Source organism: Cyanistes caeruleus, chromosome 3, assembly GCF_971803275.1.
Source record: "Cyanistes caeruleus chromosome 3, bCyaCae1.hap1.1, whole genome shotgun sequence".
Classification (NCBI taxonomy): Eukaryota; Metazoa; Chordata; class Aves; order Passeriformes; family Paridae; genus Cyanistes; species Cyanistes caeruleus.
Window position 1 is genome coordinate 62,163,111 of NC_141703.1, and position 19,748 is coordinate 62,182,858.

General features: G+C 41.6%; 2 protein-coding genes across 11 annotated transcripts in view; both read left to right on the top strand.

Annotated features, from left to right (window-relative positions):
- Positions 1 to 12,181, top strand: part of FNDC3A (fibronectin type III domain containing 3A) — a 113,450-nt gene extending 101,269 nt beyond the window's left edge. For all 10 annotated transcript variants that reach the window (XM_086881305.1, XM_086881307.1, XM_086881313.1 and 7 more), the window contains 7 exons: positions 684 to 797; positions 2,406 to 2,555; positions 2,640 to 2,923; positions 4,775 to 4,984; positions 6,331 to 6,497; positions 7,067 to 7,194; positions 9,658 to 12,181. In XM_086881305.1, the coding sequence (XP_086737431.1) occupies positions 684 to 797; positions 2,406 to 2,555; positions 2,640 to 2,923; positions 4,775 to 4,984; positions 6,331 to 6,497; positions 7,067 to 7,194; positions 9,658 to 9,972 (1,368 nt within the window). In that variant the 3' untranslated portion in view covers positions 9,973 to 12,181. The remainder of the gene's footprint in view (positions 1 to 683; positions 798 to 2,405; positions 2,556 to 2,639; positions 2,924 to 4,774; positions 4,985 to 6,330; positions 6,498 to 7,066; positions 7,195 to 9,657) is intronic.
- Positions 12,182 to 12,344: 163 nt separating this feature from the next.
- MLNR (motilin receptor) lies at positions 12,345 to 17,037 on the top strand. The gene is made up of 2 exons (XM_023945240.2): positions 12,345 to 13,131; positions 14,967 to 17,037. Exons 1-2 carry the CDS (start codon positions 12,357 to 12,359, stop codon positions 15,278 to 15,280), a joined length of 1,089 nt encoding a protein of 362 aa, XP_023801008.2. The 5' UTR covers positions 12,345 to 12,356; the 3' UTR covers positions 15,281 to 17,037.
- The last annotated feature ends 2,711 nt before the right edge of the window (positions 17,038 to 19,748 follow it).

Here is a 19,748-nt window from a genome sequence, read left to right on the forward strand (position 1 = left end):
GTGTTCAGAACACAATAATTAGTGTTTCCTGACTCTCCATTTTTATATTTAGCTTAACTTTTGACTACATGTTTTATCAGATAAAAGACTAATTTCCCTATTTGGAGTATTAAAGGTGTTTAAATCAATTGCTGCTGTGGAACAAGCTTTATTTTGTTATGTACCCAAAGTTCTAATTTGTTCAGTAATGTACACTTCACTAAAAACTGTCAGAATGAGTTGACACTCTGGAGAGGTCTGCAGTTTAAGGCTTTAAAGCAGCATCCTAACTTTTATCTTCCCTCCACCCTGCAAAGAATGGTTCATAGTTCAGCAGTTTTTGAATCCTTTATTTCTTTCACATAGGTAAAACTAAGCAGTACCAATTGTTTTAAATTCCAGTGCAGCCATCTTGTATCTTTAGAATAAGGCTTTGGATAGTATTTCCCTGGTTTTCCCAAGAGCTTGAAGTGTCAAATTTATTCACATTGCATTTGCTGGAGTGAAGAAAAATTTATAGCTGTTCCGGAGGCTAGTCAGATACTGAAATAAATCCTGAATTGACAGTCCACAGAAATTTATTTTATAAACAGATAATACAAAGTTTCAGGTTGCTGTTGCATGTCCCTACTATGGTAAACTGTTTTTTAAAAAGCAGTATTTTCATTCTTACAATATAGTTGTATCAACTCCCTTTATAACAGTTTGGACCATACTCCGAAAAATGTGAAATAACTACAGCACCTGGACCCCCAGATCAGTGCAAGCCCCCTCAAGTGGCATGCAGATCTTCTGCCTGTGCTCAGGTGTCATGGGAGGTAAGAATGCCATGGTAACACCTGTCTTAACATAATGGTCTTGCGCGTTTTTGAATTGTAAAGTCTAATACTGTATTTTAATCATGTTACTTGTAAACAAAACATACATAATTATCCAATAGGTAAAACCTTAGTCATTCATCATGCCATTATGATGCAGCATTAAGTTGGCAGGCTGAAGGTACTGGATCTTATTGTGATCTTTTTTTCAAAAGTTTTGCCACAGCTGCTACTCTGCATTTCTGAGTGACGCAGTCTCATCTTAAAATTTTTCTTTAACCTAGTTATAGTTCCTCAGAGACAATGTATCCACATAATACAGTAGATTATTGTGCATTTCTTGGCTTTATAATCTGATTTAATTTTATATAATTACATCAGTTATAAAGTAGCAAAAGCCTCACAGACTTCCTATAAACCCATAGTATTTAGATACATGATTTTAAAAAATGCAATAAATAAAAATTAAGCTTGTAAAAAAAAGTTTCTATCTGGAAATACTCTTTAAACACAGCTTTTTAGAGGCTTAGAGATGGGGTGAAGTATCTGAGTTACAGAACTGTACAGAAAAAAATTAAACTGTTTTACTTGGAAAGTAGTGTTCATGCTTCCTACTGGAGGAATATCAGAGGAGCACTCCTTAAATATCTACAAGGCAAAGCCTTTTTAAAAGAATACCATAAAAAATTCTGGTAGAGTTAATCTGAGTGATATTAGATGTCTGTTTTACAGAGTCACACAGTAATTAAGGCACAAGTAGACCTCTTGATGCTACTTAGTTCAACCTTCTATTCAAATAGGTTAAGTTTCTCAGGGCCTTTCCCAGTGAAATTTTATTTATCTCCAAGAATGCAGATATTTCAGCCTAGTAAAACTGTCTGGGTAAACGGTAGGATTTTTCATTCTGTAGAATTTTCTTGGTTTATGTCTAGTCAAAATACCCTTTAATGCAAGTCATGACTCTTGTCTTGGCACTGTGCCATCTTCAAGAAAAGTTTTTGTCATAATGTTTGTACCCTTCCAGTAAGTAATTTAAGGCAGCAGTAAGATCTTCCCTTAGTTGGATCTCTTTGCTATTAAATAAACTTTACTTTTTTGTTGTGTGTTGCACTCTGGCTTTGTGACCCTTTGCTGGACCTTCTCCATTACATCAATGTCCATCTCCTTTTGGGGATCCCAGGACAGGGACATGGTACTGGAGATGCAGCCTCACAAGTGCTGAGTGGAATCATTATTCCCTTGACCCTTCTTGCTGCTCATTTGCTAATACAACCAATATGTAATTCACCTTCATCAGACACACACTGTTGATTCTTATTCAACTTTCTTACCAGGGCACACAGGGGTTTTTTTGGTAAAGTTTGCTCCCAGCCTGTACTTTTTTGAATCAGTCCAGGATTTTGTCTTTGCAATTGTCTTAGTTGAACTTGCTGAAGTTTGCATCAGATTCTGCCTGCTATTTGTATTGTATTAAATTGAAAATCAGCAAAGAAATGGGAGGGTAAGACTCCTCTGGAACAAAAACAAAATATAGATCTGGTGAGTTTGGTTGATTTTTTTTCTCCTGTCAGTATATTTAACTTTTAATTATTGATTTCCATTTTAAAGGTACCAGTAAGTAATGGAGCTGATGTCACGGAGTATCGACTGGAGTGGGGCGGTGTGGAAGGATGCATGCAGATCTCCTATTGCGGGCCTGGGCTCAGCTGTGAAGTGAAAGGGCTTTTGCCTGCCACTATATACTATTGCAGGGTTCAGGTAAAGATGTAAAACTATTGTTAGTGAAATCTGGAAATAGGAATTGACTCTGCCATAAAAACACTGTCTACTTTGGATTTGCAGGCAGTGAACGTTGCAGGTGCAGGTCCTTTCAGTGAAGTAGTAGCATGTATGACTCCAGCCTCTGTACCTGCAGTTGTGACCTGTCTTCATGGACTAAGTGAAGATGAAGTTGAAAGTCCACACTATTCTCCTTCCACATGCCTTGCTATAAGCTGGGAAGAGCCTTGTGACCATGGATCTGAAATCCTTGGCTACAGCATAGACTTTGGAGATAAGCAGCCAATAACTGTTGGGAAGGATCTGACCTATTTCATAGAAGGCTTACAGCCAGATACTACCTACAGGTATGTGATGCACAGCTACTTGACAGCCTACTGTTCCCTCCACAAGAGCAGATGCTTTGCTTCCTTGTATTTTTTTATTGTCTTCATTATTATTCTCAGACACATTAGTGCACAGTCATGGAGCAAAAAGAAGTTTGTAATGATGATCATCATAAATAGATGTGCTATTTTTAATTTTCTTTCAAAAATAATTTATATTAGTTTATTGCAGTACTGTTGTGTCTGTCTGGTTAATGTGTCAATTTAACTAAAGTCACATCACATATTCAGATTCATAACTGGTTTTGGATTGGTTTCTTCTCTGTTTGAAATTGTAAAATCCATCCAAGAAGGACTATGTCCTGTCTGATCTAATTGCAGCTCACTGCAACTTGCAATGCCTTATCTGCAGAAAAAGTGGAAGTCAGCATGAACAGTATCAGTTTGAAAGATCAGCCAGCTGTGCGTCTTTTTTGAAGTATTTTAGTTGATAAACTCATCCCTTATGTTCAGTCCAAGGGTCATTGAAAAATATAAATGCAAAAATCAGTAGTTTTGCCTGAAACATGTCCTCAGTGTTAAAGGAGAATGTCAGTCCCACGGAAGTCAGACTCTTAGCCCACTCCGACTTCAGTATAATTATCTGGCTATGCAGTTTTATGAATCCTTAATTACTGTTTTATGGCTTTATGTCAGAATACAGTGTTTCTGTGTGCCTTATAATTATTTAACAATAATGTTGGCAGTCTGAAGAGCTGTTGCTCTCTATGTCAGTAGACTGAAAAAAGAGTCACTTCCATTGCAGAGGTAGGTCTATACTTCTACCCATGTAAGTTGTGCGAATAAAAAATTGCATGTATTAATCTTAGTTGTGGGCTGTAATAAATTAGCACAACGTTAAATATTACTATAGTGAAGGAGAAATATTTATTCTTTAGCCTGCATGCAATTTGTGTTTCCATATTTTGCAGTTGTGTGGTTGACTGTTTCAGAATTTAATTACTGTGTTTACTTTTTTCCAGTTACCTAGATACTATTTTGGACAAGCAAATGTTAAGTCTGCAAAATTAAATTAGACACATTTTGCTCCCTGTGGCTACCTGTGAAATACATAAAGAGCCTCTGTTGTCAGCTTTTTCCTTTTCAGAAATAAATTTCTTGGCTAAGTCTTTTAATTCTTACTTACAAATCTAATGCCAACATTGTCTTTCTTGGAGTATCAAAGAAAAAACAAAACCCTACCTTATCCTTGAGTATCAAGTTCTACAACTTCCTCAGCTCTGTGTCTTTGGCGTCTTTTGGTTTTCCCTTCTCACTTTGCAGGCAGACCCAAGAGGGCTTGTGTTTGCAAGTGCCCAGAGATGTGTTACTGGTGGAAACAGCATGAGAGGTGTCTGAGCACCATTGCTTAATTCTCATATGAATATGTTCTGTTCAGAAAAGTCCATAAAAATGTCTGTTAGTCATCCTTGAACTCACCTGGTAAAACAGTCACAGATATGGTTTCCCCTCTTTGGGGTTTTGGGTTTTTTACCTTACCTCATCACTCCAATGTGGCTATCAAAAATTTTGGTTCAAGGCCTCCACAGTCAGAAAGATGGACCACTCTTGAAGTAACTCACAGAACTTTTTTATCTTTTCGCTAATGTGAATTTATTTTTAATACTTTTATTTCTAATCTGGCCAACTCCTTAGAATGTAAGGAAAGTGATGCACCTGCATATTCTTGACAGTCTATCAAAACATAGCACTGATAAAAGTCTTCATTGTAGATAGAACCATTATTCTCTCTTTAATGAGAATGGTGGATATGGCCAGGTATTTTTAGAATCTAATTTCAAGTTAATTTATTCTCTCTTTTCCAAATGCTAGGGTACGAATTCAAGCCCTAAACAGTCTTGGAGCAGGTCCTTTCAGCCACACCATAAAACTGAAAACAAAGCCTCTCCCGCCAGATCCACCTCGCCTGGAATGTGCTGCATACAGTTCTCAGACTCTGAAGCTGAAGTGGGGAGAGGGAACTGCGAAAGCATTAACTGATTCCATCCAGTACCACCTTCAAATGGAGGATAAGAATGGAAGGTTGGTTTTGGCATTTCTTTAATCTGCCCAGTGTCGCTGTAGTTGGATGCTTGGGAGATGGCAGCAAAGGGCAAAATTCTTGGTGAATTTACAGCAGATGTAGGAGGTTGTCTCATCTGGCAAGGCGAGAAGGGCTCTAGTGTTCTGTGCTGAGAAGTACAAGATAAAAAGCTTCATTGTTTTTTATTTACAGTTCAACATGAAGAATTTAATGCAGTGTTCAGTACCAGCACACTTTTCTCTCTCACTTCTAGTTAAATATTTTGTCGAAGTAGCAAGTTCAATCTGTTGTGAATTTTATAAACTTAATATCAGAAGAGATGAATTCTTTACTCTCTGTTGCCTTATATGCAGTTATTTTAGTGGAAATTAATACAAATGATTATTTTGAGGGATCCCTTGCCTCATGTTAAATAGAATGTCAGCTGAGGCAGTACAGCAAGAGCCCTTGCCTAAATGGTAAGATGAGCAGTACTGCTAGAGTGCTCCATATCTGATGAGTAGCTTTACCTTGACAAAAAGATAAAAGAGATCTACTATGTGCTGTGCTGTAAGGAGGAAAATAAATTACACTCTTTAACTGGAAAGAAATTTATTGCTAGTACCAAAGATTAGGTCATGTGCAGGTACCATCTGTTCTAAAAAGACAAGAAAAAAACGAAGTAGATGAGAGCCCCTGCTGGAACAGAGAAATTTGTGCTGTGTCCTGGAGACACCAAAGCTGAAAATCAAAGAAGAGTTGTCATGATCAGTTTGTGCAAGAATTGCCACATGAAGGAGAGTGGCCAGTGTACAAAACTCTCAGAAACAGATCTGGTGTGCACTACAAGTGTGACTCTGCCCTCCTGTGCAGGTCTGCATGAGCCCATCTCCAACAATGATGTACAAGAGCAAATGGCACTTTGTCTAGGTGTAGTAAGGGAGAGTTGCAAAGGGGCAAAAAGCTAAAATCTAGTTACCTAATTTTGAAAAGCTAAAGATGTTGGAGGAGTAGATGGCCAAGGGAAAAAAAATGCAGCTCATTGGGAGACACAGCTGCTGTCTTTTCCCATTGTTCCAAATGCAAAATAGTTTCTTAAAATGCTTAGGAACGTTTGGTAAGAGAGAATTTGTAGTGTTCTTTGTGCAAGAGATTTTTACTTCAAAGACAAGAGAAATAAAAACTTGCCCCTGGAAAAGGAGCTTACTGTTTTATAGCAGCCAGAACACTGTTTAATTCTGAAATAAGTGTTTCTGGGCTTTTCATTAGATTCTGGGAAATTATGGAAACAGATTTCAAGACAATACTTTAACTGTTCCACAAGTCCTTTTCTGTGTTCAAAACAAGCTGCTCATTCCATTTTCAGGTTTGTATCCTTATACAGAGGACCATGTCATACATACAAAGTTCAAAGACTCAGTGAGTCAACATCATACAAATTTTGTATTCAGGCGTGTAATGAAGCTGGTGAAGGTCCCCTTTCTCAAGAATATATTTTCACTACTCCCAAATCTGTTCCAGCTGCCTTGAAAGGTAAGGGTGCTTCTTTTTTCATTAGAGGGGTGGAAGAATCACAGGTTGGCTTTGGTATTATGTTGTATTTGGGATATTGAGAATACTAAGCCCTTTTCAAGTGCAGGTAGGGATAGAGGGAGAACACGCTTTTCATGTAATTAATTACTTAAAATATTCAGTCCAAAAATGAAAGACCTGGGGTTTATGCATTCTTTGACATAACAAGTTTGTACTTGGAATCCCCTGCTTACCAGGAGAGTGGCAGGTTAAGGTGAAAATGCTTTCTATCATGTTTAGAATAATATTAAGTATTGTTTGGGGGATTTTTGGTATATAATGCACACTTACAGTCACAAAGATTTATTTGCTTTCTCTTGGATGATACCTAAACTAGGAAAAGAGGCCTATATGAATTTTTAGTTGTTGCTCCAGAAAACACTGGAGGAAGAATAAATTTGAATTTGAATCTTTTGTTTCTCTGAGACAAAACAGGAGGTAGAATATAGAATTTTAAAGGTCATTAGAATATGACAGTATGTGATGGGGAAAGCAGAGCTAGCTGTCACTTTTATGCTTCCTTCCTTCAGCACCAAGGATAGAGAGAATAAACGATCACACTTGTGAAATCACATGGGAGGTTCTGCAGCCCATGAAGGGTGATCCAGTTATCTACTGTCTTCAGGTCATGGTGGGAAAAGACTCAGAATTCAAACAGGTATGATGTGTTTAAGTTATTGCAGTTTTCTTTGATTATTGTTTGTGATAACTAGTTTAGTAAAATTAGTTGACATTGGATTTAGTAAAGCTTATTGTGTTCCAGTATGGTTTAAGTCACCATGTTAACTTTTTGTTACTAAATAATAGAAGATAGTATCTCCTAAACCCATCTCCTTTATCTCAGAGGGAGAGTCTGCACTAAATTACAGCCTCTGTGTTTTACACTAATGTTCACTAAATACAGCTTGACACATCAAGTGGTGAGGAAGTCATCCACTAATGGAACCACTGACAAAAAGAAACCTTTTACCTAATGGTACAGAATTAAGACTGGGGAGAAAAGTGGCAAAGGGTTCTCTTTGCACTAAGAGCAAAGAAGCAGTTTGAAATGCCAAGGTACAATTTATCCTGCATTCAGTGCTAATTTTGCTTCCCAGTTTGGATTTTTTTTGGCTTCACAGTTTATAAACTGCCTGATATTTGACATGAAATTAGGCTTGAAAACTGTTTCATGTTGCTAAGCCAAGGAACTTTCCTTCCAGGAAAGAAAGAGTTAATTCTAGTATATTATAATTTTATTATAGTTCAATGTTAAATAAGTTTTTCCTGTGTTTTGGTAGATTACAGGCCTTAATATTTTCATAGCTTTTAGTGTAACACTGTTTGTTATGGCCATTTGTTAAATTTTTCAGTAAAAGATGAACCATAAACTGAGATGTCTTGCCAGGTGAATATTCTTTTTTGTAATTTCAACATTGTAAATGCAACATTGGGTATGTCAGGTGTAGTCTGTGTTGCTTTTAGACACAGAGTCAAATAATGCTTTGATTATCAGTGTGTATTGCCAAATGACCTGGGCAAGAAAATAAAGTTTGCTCTTTGAGTTTGGTAATAACAAAAGATTGAGGTGTGTGGTTACTTTTGCTCTGCAGAGCAGTCTAGCATAGTAAAGTAGAATAAAATGAAAAGACTAATTTGCAAAAATTAAAATTGGAACAATCAAGAAGTAAACAGTATGAAAATAGCCTTTAAGACACTTTGACATGATGGTGGCAATTTTATTCAACATGGATAAAAAATAAGCCTGCATGCCTGCTCTAAGCTGTTTCTGCTATTTTGCTGCCAAAACTTCACTCTTTTCCTTCTTTCTGATCTGTCATCCAAATTACTCCCTCTATCTACAGACAAAATAAGTTAATAATGTGCTGTTTGAGCTGTATACACCAAAGATCTTAAAGGGGTTAGGAAGCAACTATATAAATACCCCAGGAAACACACTGAAGGGGAAGGCAACTTCTGGCAAGGCACTGGGGACAAGCAGCTGGGGATGGTAACCCCTGCCATAAAGCTGGCATAGCTGGAGTAGGATGTGTGTCAGTGGCTTGTTTGTTCACTCCCAAATGTATGATCCAAATTAGCAGAATTTTGAGGAAGCTGCACTTTCGATGGTCTGCCCTGCCTCAGAGAGAAAAGTCTCAAGGTAATGCTCAGCTTGTCAGAGAATTCTAAGCATAGCCTCAGGCACAGCAAGAGCTCTTCAAACAGCAGAATCAGAAGGGATTTCCTGTTTCTTTACATTTCTAGTTTGCCTTTTCAGGATATGGTCTAACAGTATGGTGACTTTCGGGAAAGCTCCTGATGATGTGATATTTCTGTATTGTGCTACCAGTTAAAATAAAGCAAATCCAGGTATTTGGAGGTGGGAGGGCGAAGGAGCTTAAAGAGAGAAATCAAATTATGCTGTGCTACCCACCTAATACCTCCATACCTATTGAAGTACCTATAACTGCACCCTTGTGTGGTTTTGTTGGCTTTCACACAACCTTTACAAAGCTGCAAATTTAATTAATTTGAGAAACTGGAATTTAGATTTTACTGAATTAGGCACTACATGCTGAAGCATTGTGAATTCATGTTAACTAGCCAACTGAGAGATCTCTGGAGGGCACCCTCATAAGTCATCTCTGTCTTGGGAATATGATGAAATTAAGAATCACAAAGAGGGCTCTGTGCCTTTCCTGATACAGTGTTTATTGGGATAACTCATAATATTTTTAAATACAGATAACTACAACCAAGTACATTGGATTGGATTAGACTTAATGAATTGGCTTGATACAGAGTTATCTGCCTAAAATCCCATTATATGATATTATGTATTGCATCTCATTGTGAGTAGTCATTAAACACCTGAACACTGGGGCTTGTGACAGAGTTTATTTGGTGTGTACTCATCATTCCACACAAGTTCTTGTGCTTCACCAAAAGAACTGGAGACTTTATCTGGTATTTAATTACATATTTGAGCTTTTTGTCCATTTTTCTTTGCCTGGGTAAAAACATCGGTGAGTTGTCATCCTTTTTAGTTACCTTCACCATAAACAAACCCATGCTAAGATCCATGTGTGATATATAGTGCATTTTTACATGATATATCCCTTTTTCCCCCCGTTATTGCTAGATTTACAAGGGCCCGGACTGGTCGTTCCGATACACAGGCCTCCAGCTGAACTGTGAATACCGATTCCGCGCATGTGCCATTCGCCAGTGCCAAGAGGCCACGGGTCACCAGGACCTGGTGGGCCCCTACAGCGCCCCAGCGCTATTCATCTCTCAGAGGACTGAACCACCGGCAAGCACCAACAAGGACACTGTGCAAACCACAAGGACACAATGGTCACAGAGCGACCAAGTGTGTGCTGCTGTCATCCTTGCACTTTTTGCTATCTTTTCCATTCTGATTGCTGTTATCATTCAGTACTTCGTCATAAAGTGAAGAAAAGAGATATATTTTATAATGCTGCCCATTACATTTTACTTTCTCATAATCTAAAAGTAATTCTGTTCTCTTGCTTTTACAAAACCAGGCATTTAGCACCGGCATTGGGACTGATGCAAACTTTCTCAGCCACTTTAAAATGCTTACTCGTAGGTATAGGCTGACACATGTTATTAAAATGCAAGCCACAGAAATATAATCTTTTCTTTATATGCCTTCATGCAGTACAAACTCGGTATGGGGCAGGCACACAGTGTTTAACAGAAAGGGTTTGACCAGTAAACGCAAGTATAAAGATAATTTCCTGGCCCACACTTCTAAGGGTTGCTAACATAACAGGGAAGAATGTGTAGATCGCATTTAAAACTTACACTAACAACCTTGTGCTGTACACGATATTAATCTGATGCTGTGAAAGCAATTTAGCGCTGTATTTCTACCTCCTCATTTGTCTTAATTATTTGGGAAGCAGGATTTATGCTGAAAAACAGAAGGGGCTTTTCTCAGGCAGCAAATAATAAACTGGATGGAAGAGTATGTATGAAGGAAGCTTCTTATCTGATAAATGTGGAGTTCTTCACTGCAAGTAGATGTTTTTGAAAGACTACAAGGAGATGGCACAAGTGGTTTATCTTACCCCCAGGATTTGATGTTTACTTACAAAAATGCCTCTTTTACTTCTTCTGAGTATAGAAAGGAGAGTGTGAGAGACTTTCTTAGATTTGTTATTTAAATTGAAAAACACATTTCCAAAGTTGACCTTTGACTGGATGCAGTTTATACAGATGTCTGTGCCCTCTGATTTTGGCTAGTCAATAGAATTTTGAGGTAAAATTCATTATTGAATTTTTGCTGTTTCCCCAACATTCACTTGTCATATCCACCAGAAATAAGCACTGCCTCTTTTGTTTGTTTTCTTTCTTTCTTTTTTTTCTCTTTTTTTTCTTCCTTCTTTCTGTTCTTTCCTTCTTTGGGGCACCAAATCGGAAGACGAAGTGTAGTAATTTGCACCAGAAAACTTAAAGCTGCTTTTTTCTTGAGATCCTAATGTTTAATGTAATGTCTCTTTGGATACTGTACCAAATTGTTGATTGCATGTAGTTAATGTTGCATTAGAGCACTTTGCAATTGCATAACTCATCAATGTTTTGTGAGCTTGCATTTGTGAGTTCTTGAATGACCAGACTGAATTTTAACAAGTATCCCATTGAACATCTTGCCTAGATGTCAATGATTGCCAGTGACACAAAGCTTGTAGTGAAACTATCTTTAAAAAAAATCCTTGTCTCATCACACTTATGTTATTTGTTATACACTTTGTAATTAGCTACTTTTAATTTATTTGAGTTACAAGATAGTGGATCATTAATGACTTCTAGTTGTGTTCAGTTTAGCATTTTTAATAGTATTAAACACTTCTGTCAGTCTTAATAATAATAAAAAAAAGGAACCTCTGTCTTGTGCTTTGAAGATCTCTGAAGAATTTCTCTTATATTAGAACGGGCATGTATTGTAATTGTTTATACGTCCAATGATCTGTGCTGTAGAATAATGTTGCTGAGTTTCGTTTTTTTTAAAGAAAAAAAAAAGAAGAAATGGCGAAGAACTTGGCCTCCACGTGGCGAGAACGATCTGTCTTTAAAATGTACTGTATGTTTACATTTTATTTTGAATTTGTCATTTGTACGTATAGGCTGATACCTTCCCGCAGGATACCGCGATAACTGATGTTTTCTAGAACCTTCTTAAAAGTGCCATGTTTGGCAGTGCAAATGAGGTTGCGTGTCACAGCCCAGAGATTTCTTACGCTTGAATGTCTAAAACGGTAAGATTTGTTACTGCAGGTAGCCTGCAGTGACTTACGTTTTTCATAGTAAAATTCAAATGAGCTCCTATTTTTGATAGTCATTTAATAGTGTATTTGCCATTTGAGCCTCAGTGCATATTACTGCATTGAAGACAGTTTTTAATGTAATCTTAATTTTACCTCATATACTGTACATTCCAAAAATAAATAAATAAAAGAAAAAGAGAAACTCTAAAGTTTTTAAAACGCTATAGATACACTACCAAACATATCACTTTACGGTTGTACAACGTCGGGCTCCATGAAGACGAACCTGTATAGTCTGATAGAAAATACATAAAACGATGTAGCAAAGTACCTTTAAGAGTCTGTGGACAATAAAAAAGTACCTTCTTTTTCGCTGCTGGTGGTCACTCCTGTGCGCGCACCGCCGCCGCCCCCCTCCCTTCCCCTCCCTCCTTCCCTGCGGGCCGGGCCGCGGGGCGGGGCGCGCTACCTGCGCGGGCGGGGCGGGGCGGGGCCGGCCCGGAGCCGGGCAAGGCGCTGCCCCGGGCAAGGCGCGGCCCCCGGCGGGATGCGGCGCGGCGGCGGCCCCGGGAACGGCAGCGAGGGCGAGCCCGAGTGGCCGTGGCCGTGGCCGCCCTGCGACGAGCGGCTGTGCCCGGCGCTGCCCGTGTGGGTGCTCGTTCCCGTCACGGCCGTCTGCCTGGGGCTCTTCGTGCTCGGCGTGGCGGGCAATGTCCTCACGGTGCTGGTCATCCGCAGCTACCGCGACATGAAGACCACCACCAACCTCTACCTGGGCAGCATGGCCGTCTCGGACCTGCTCATCCTCGTGGGGCTGCCCTTCGACCTCTACCGCCTCTGGCGCTCCCGGCCCTGGATCTTCGGGCAGCTGCTGTGCCGCCTCTCGCACTACCTCAGCGAGGGCTGCACCTACTGCACCATCCTCCACATCACCGCCCTCACCGTGGAGCGCTACCTCGCCATCTGCTTCCCCCTCAAGGCCAAGGTGGTCGTCACCAAGCGCCGGGTGAAAGCCACCATCGGCGTCCTTTGGGCATTTGCCTTGCTCTCCGCCAGCCCCTTCTTCTTCCTGGTCGGCGTGGAGCAGCCCGACAACCGCACCGACTTCAGCCGCGAGTGCAAGCCCACCCCGCAGGCGCTGCAGTCCGGCCTGCTGGCCACCATGTTCTGGGTCACCACCTGCTACTTCGTCCTGCCCGTCACCTGCCTCAGCGTCCTCTACGGCTTCATCGGCCGCGAGCTGTGGCGGAGCAACTCCCGCCTGCGGGGCCCCAGCTCGCTCCTCCGGGAGAAGGGGCACCGCCAGACAATCCGGATCTTGGGTGAGTCCCGCCACCATCCCGCTCGGGCTACGGCCGGGGCAAGGACCGGGGCTGGGGGGTCTCGGCGGGGCTGAAGCGCCCGCGGCTCCCCTACAGGACAGGGAATAGCACAGGGGGACATCCCAGCCACGCTGCCGAGCCCACCAGTGAACTGTCACGGCAGGGATTTCACTCCCTCCCAATTGCGGCTCCACCCGCGTGCAGCAGCACGACTGCCTTCCCCAGAAATACCCGTTCTCTGAATTTTACCAGGCAGAATCAAGTACAAGATAGCCTGCAAATTCAGAAAAACTGTGGTAACATCAACACTCTCTTCCAGTGGGCAGCAACACCTCTTCAAAGAAAATTTCTACTTCTGAAAAGTAAGTTCTTAGTGGTCTTTTGTAGCTCTCCAAGGAGTAAATTCACTGGTTGCCCACAGAGGCTGAGAAACAGCAGCTTACCCCTTCGAGCTGTTGGAGACAAATCCCGTAACACCAAAACACTTCCTACAGATGTAGGATGCTGATAAATTTTAGTTCATTTTCTTAGTCATACATTCAGTAACCCAGCATCAGGCCCTGGAAAGTTAGAGATCTTAGTCTGCCCTGGGGCTTTAATGTTTATAAGTAATGATCAGTCTAAAGGGAAAGAAAAAAATAAATCCAAGTATTGACTAAGGAACATAAAATGCCCCAATTACTACTTTTGTCTACCTTTAGTGTAGTTTCTACATGTCACATGGGAGACTTCTTTTACCAAGAGTGTAATCAGCTGGATGGAAATAGCGTAGCCCAAAGGAAAGAAACTAATAAGCCTGAGAGAATTTTGCCGACTTACTTGAGGAAGTTACTTACAGTGAAGTAGGCACGAGGTTTTCTGACAGAAGCACGCATATCCACGATCTCAGAACCCCCTGAATTGGGACCAGTGCCCCCTTATCTTATGATCCTGCAGCACCAGGTGTCTGTGGTGTATTTCAGACACAAACTTTCTTTGGCTGCATCCTTTTTATTTAAGCTCTGAGAAGCACCGGGGAGCTCTACAAATGCTTGTTTGTTTTACTTACATACATTTATAAACAAAAACAATTAAAAGTATGGATACAGTACTACACTTAAGTAATTGTTCCTCATCTGCCCCTGCTGTGTTGCCATTGCAAGAGGGTTTGTATTTGTTCTCATTGTGCTAAAATGCAACACAGGACCAGGAGAACAGCTGAAGTGACACGGGCTAGAGATCTGTTTAGGCAAATACCTGTTGCCAGCAGTAATGGTCTGGGGATGCATGAGAAAATTTTAGTGGGAAAAAGTCAATCGCCCAACTACACTGTAAAGTCTTTGTATTAGATATCATCCCATCACAATAGAGGGAATTCTGTGGGAGCTTGGGTGACTGAGGTGCAGTCCGGGTCTTTTTTGGTGATGCAGACAAGGTAAACAACAACTCTGCAGCAAATGGAGCTGCTGTGGAGCTTCCACAAAAACTCCTCATTCTGACTTTTGTTTTCCTGTCTCATATGTGGCATTACAGACATAGCCAGGGGGGATTTCTGTAGTGTCTGATGTTACTCTACAGATGTAATGCCACTCTTGTAGTTTACATTTTTCTCAGCAAACATCATTTCAGTTTAGCTTAAAATCTTACCAGTTACCTTTTACTTCAAAGACTAACAGTCAGACTTGATGCTATTCCCATTTTTTAATTGTTTTCCAACAACTTAATGCCATTATTTCTATATATCATTTGTATCAGTTAGAAGAACCTGCAAAATCAGCCACGTAAAATTTAGTTTACTGGATGGTTGAAAAGTTAACTCACTCCTTAACTGCCACATGTGTTATTTTGTCTTATAGCTGTGGTGGTTCTGGCCTTTGTAATTTGCTGGTTGCCTTTCCACATTGGCAGGATCATATTTATAAACACCCGGGACATGAGGACGATGCTGTTCTCCCAGTACTTTAATATATTCGCCCTGCAGCTTTTCTACCTGAGCGCATCCATCAACCCTGTCCTCTACAACCTCATTTCGAAGAAGTACAGGGCAGCAGCCTGCAAGCTGCTGCTGCCACGCCGAGCTGCAGGAAGGGCTTTCACTGTAACAAAAGACGCTGGGGGCTACACAGAGACCAGCGCCAGCACACGGAACGAGTACACCACCAGCTTCTGAGACTGCATCCTGCTCTTCAGGCACCCTTGCCTAAGGAAGGGAACGTCCTTCTCACAGGAGAGTCGCAAAAGGATGGACATTTGTTAGGGCGTGTGGTATTTCATAACTGTCTGTATTTTGGAATACTGTATTTTCGGTACCAGAGCAGGCAGGCACCATGAAGTGGGTAGAATGATGTGCAAGTTGTGAAAGATGTAGGAAAAGCTGGAGTACATTGCCAGTAAAACCATGGGTTTACTTTATTACATATTGTTCATTGCACATGTTCTGTGCCATTTCTAGTGTTTCCTAAAAATTGTAACACCAAAGTCTGCAAAGGAGCACTTCTTGGGAGCTGTAATGGGTAAAACTCCCAGACAGCCTTCACCATTTTAAAATGGTTTTCTTGTAAACAAGATTTTACAAAACACAATCTCACAAGGAGATGGACACAAAAAAATCACCTGCCAACCTGAACAGCCCTGGAAAAAGAGGCTTTTTAGTATTTGGTCTTGTAATCATGAAAGGGACTTTCCTGGGCAGTTTCACTAATTTCCCTTAGGAAAGCATCTGCTGCACACAGCAGTCTCTGGGCTTAACCCTTTTGGCCTGACCCACAGGATCAAATGAGGTCTTTTATTTATATGTTAGCAACCAGTCCCCTGTTGTAAAACTTGAGATAACCCAGATCACTTCCTTAGGATAGGTGAGCAGTGTTTGGTAAATGGTAGTGGTTCACCTCGTCACACTGTGTATTGCATGTGCAAATAATACACCAAGTTAACCCACCTTGCCACAAACGAGACCCATCACTGAATGTGCTGGACTATGCCCAGGACCTGATGCTGCATGGTGCTGCACTGCAAGTCAAAAACAAACTCCCTAATTCTGCTCCAAAAGGTTTTAATTGGAAACTTCAACTGGACAATTTAGGAAGGAGGCTAGTTGTGAGGAAAAGCTAGAAGAAGTTGCAGCAGTGTTATCTCTAGAAGATCATTGCCTCTGTGTATTTTACTTGTTACTTTATTGGCTCTAGTGGTGTAAATCTGGACCGAAATCAGTGATGTGGGACTGTGCTTACAGGAGCATCGCTGATGGAATGTCCATGCTTGCCCTTGGCTCTCTGTTAACTTCTCCTCCTTTCAGACAGTTGTAGAGAGTGATACTGTCCCCTCTGAGCCTCCTTTTATATAGGCTAAACTATATCTCCCTCAGCTGCTCCTGAGTTGTGCTCCAGACCCTTCCCCAGTTCTGTTGCCCTTCTCTGGACACACTCCTGCACCTCAGTGTCCTTGTAGTGAGGGGCCCAGAACTGAACACAGGATTTGAGATGTGGCCTCCCCAGTGCTGAGTACAGGAGGACAATCCCTGCCCTGCTCCTGCTGGCCACACCATTGCTGACACAGGCCAGGATGCCATTGGCCTTTTTGGCCACTTGGGCACAGCTGGCTCACGTTCAGCTGCTGTCAGCCAGAACCCCCAGGTGCTTTTCTGCTGGGCCATCTTCCAGCCACTCTGCCCCCAGCCTGTAGTGCTGCCTGGGGTTGTTGTGGCCAAAGTGCAGGACCCAGCACTCAGCCTTGTTGAGCCTCATACAACTGTCCTCAGCCCATCAATGCAGCCTGTCCAGATCAATTCAACAGCTCAGAGATCTCAGGGCAGCAAAGTAGAATCCAAGTCTTCTCTGAGTTTTAAAAATATGACCAGTTCTCCATTAAAGAATCTGTAACTCTGAGTCACTGAATAAAATCTAAAAAAATCTTAAGACAAAAAAAAAATCTATCTCACTGCATACACATAAAATTTCCTTTTTCTGTCAGCTTCATACTGGTAAAAGCAGTTGTCTGCAAGGCTTGGGTAAGGTTGCTTTTGCTGGGGGGTGCCATTAAGATGTTCAGTTATCATAAAGGAACAGCTGTTATTTTTGAGGGGTTCAGACAAGTTATTATGAACAGTAATCTTTGTAAATGTATGTAGACCAAGGAGGGGAAAAAATCTTTATCATATTGATACGTGGCTGTGGAGCTGCTTCTGCATGCCTGCGGTCTCCTGATAATGGCTTTTCCTTTATCAGTTGCTGCTAAATTGCACTGGGAGTGAAGTACTTGCTCATCAGAAATTTTCCCAAAAGCAATTGCATAGGTACCAGAAGCACAAGATGAGTGGAGGAAGGAGGGAAATGCCCTAGTGGGATGCTGTCCTGAACCCCCTTTTCTAGGGTGCACTCCCTGCCACAGACAGCCCTGACATTGCTCTGCTCTGTGTGCTGGGTGTCCAAAGCAGGTTCCTCTCAGCTGGGACTCCAGCCTGCTGCTCCCAAGCTGCTCATGCAGTCACTGTGTTTCTGCAGGGAGCTCCAGGCTTGGGCTGCTCCTGCCCAGCCTCAGGTACTGCAGCAGCAGGCTTCTGCTCCCGCTGGCAGACTCCATGGAAATGTACGGTTTTCTGGGAAAGTCATTTGTACCCCTGTTAAAAGGTATCCTCCTTGCATGCTTAGTAGAATAATACAGGCAGCAAAATCTACCTGTGAGCTTGCAGTGCCTTCTGCATGCTATCTCCCCACCAGCACAAAGGCTTGGGAAATAGATAGTTGTGGGGGACAGTGAGCCAGCCAAAAATACATCCATCCTTCCTTGGAGGGAAGAAACTATTTAGGATAGAGTTTGCCACTTTCCTTAGGGGAGAAACCTTATCTGGACACCTTCGCAGGCGTGATGAAGCAAAAAGCCACCTGTCCAACATCCTTTTCAGCTCATGTTAATTGTGTGTTTCTTATTGGTTGTTCCCTTTGACACGCCCTGACCTGCAGGAGATACAAGGTCAGATTTCTGTAAGCATTCCTACAGGGATTTCTTGGGGCAGAGAGCTGAATTAAAGCCTCCAAAGAGATCGGATATGAAGCTCCATCTCTCTTTCTTCCACGTTGCTGAGAGATGAATTTCACTCAGCCTTTTTAATGTAAAGCTGAATTCACTATAGCAGCTGAGAGGTGTGGGGTCTCGGCACTCCATCACCACCCCAGCTGGCTATGGATGAAGTCTAGGGTGTTTACTCAGAATTAAAAAGGCCTGGCACTGCTGTCTCTGGCATTCAGTACTGGATTGTATAAGCAGGGATGTTGTAAATAAAACAGCACTTCCCAGGAACACTGAGTACATGTGCAGGCAGGCTATCTCTAAGTATTTCAGAAGTAGTTTCCATACCATGAAAGCTATAATATACAAGAGCAAATGGACTAGAAAGAGAGAGAAAATGGGGCAGGGGTGTAAAAGAAAAGCAGAGAGACCAGATGATAAAAGGGAAGCAGCATGGTGAGATAGTCTCTTTTTTAAAGCACACATGTAAGTTATGTTGAAAATCACAGGAAAGAAAATCAGTGATTTGACAGAACCCTGAGACTTGCTAGGGTTGTGGTTGTACTGAGGAAGAGCTGAACCCAAAGTTAGCCACCTGAAGCTTGAAAGGAACCTAAAACCATTAAATTTTAAACATGTGAACAGGTTTTTCTTAACAGAGAGGGAAGAATTTCTTCCCATGGACCATAGTCGAAAGGCACAATTTGGCCCCTAGCACTGAGGTGGCATTGGGTGTGGCCACCAGGAAGGAAGGAAGATAAAGAGAATGAGAGAAAGAGAGACAAGAAAATAAGAAAATAAGAAGGGAAGGGGAAGGGGAAGTTGTTTTAGAGAGGTTTGGTGCACTCAGGTGAACAAAGACTCCCTCAAAGTTCAAAGCTGCTCTTGTACTTACTGAAGTGATGCTGTCTCCAAGGGCCATGTGCAGCTGACTTGGCAAACAGAAAGGTGCAGGGACACATTTTCTCCCTGCAGTCATCCCCTTAAAATTCCATTTGTCACTGTGCTGCATCACTCCCACAGGAAAAATAAAGCCTAAGGCCATCTCAGCAATCAAACAAAGGGATTATACAAAGTAAGAAGAAAACCAAATAGGTATAAAGTGGCCCAATGTGGTCTGAAATAGCTAAACCAACAAACATGGTCTTGGCCTTGGATCAATCCAGTCTGATAGGAACAAGCCCCAGCATCCCTAGGGTGCCACTTCCTGTTTGATATAGAAGCAGGCTTAACATTACCAAAATAGGCCAATTCTATGATAAAATTAGTATCCACAAGTATAGTTCACTGCTTTAGGGAACTATTTACAAACTGGTGTACTGTTACCATATGCTCCTGGTCACCAGCGATGCTGCACTTGAGTTTTGGTGGGGATTTCCTGGAACTCAGAAGAAAACTGGGGGAAAATACTGCAAGTGGGGAAAAGGTTTGCATTTGAGGAGTTGGGGGCAGACACAAAATTTAACCACTTGTGCACCTGGTACCAGTCGATGTTAAAAGATCTTCCCATCAGGCAAAGCACAGCATTTTCCACAGGCTCAAGTCCAGTTGTTGCATTGTTGTTCACTGCTGAGGCACGACTGGTGCTTCTCATGACAAAGCAGACCAGGGCTTGCAACATCTGGGTGAATATC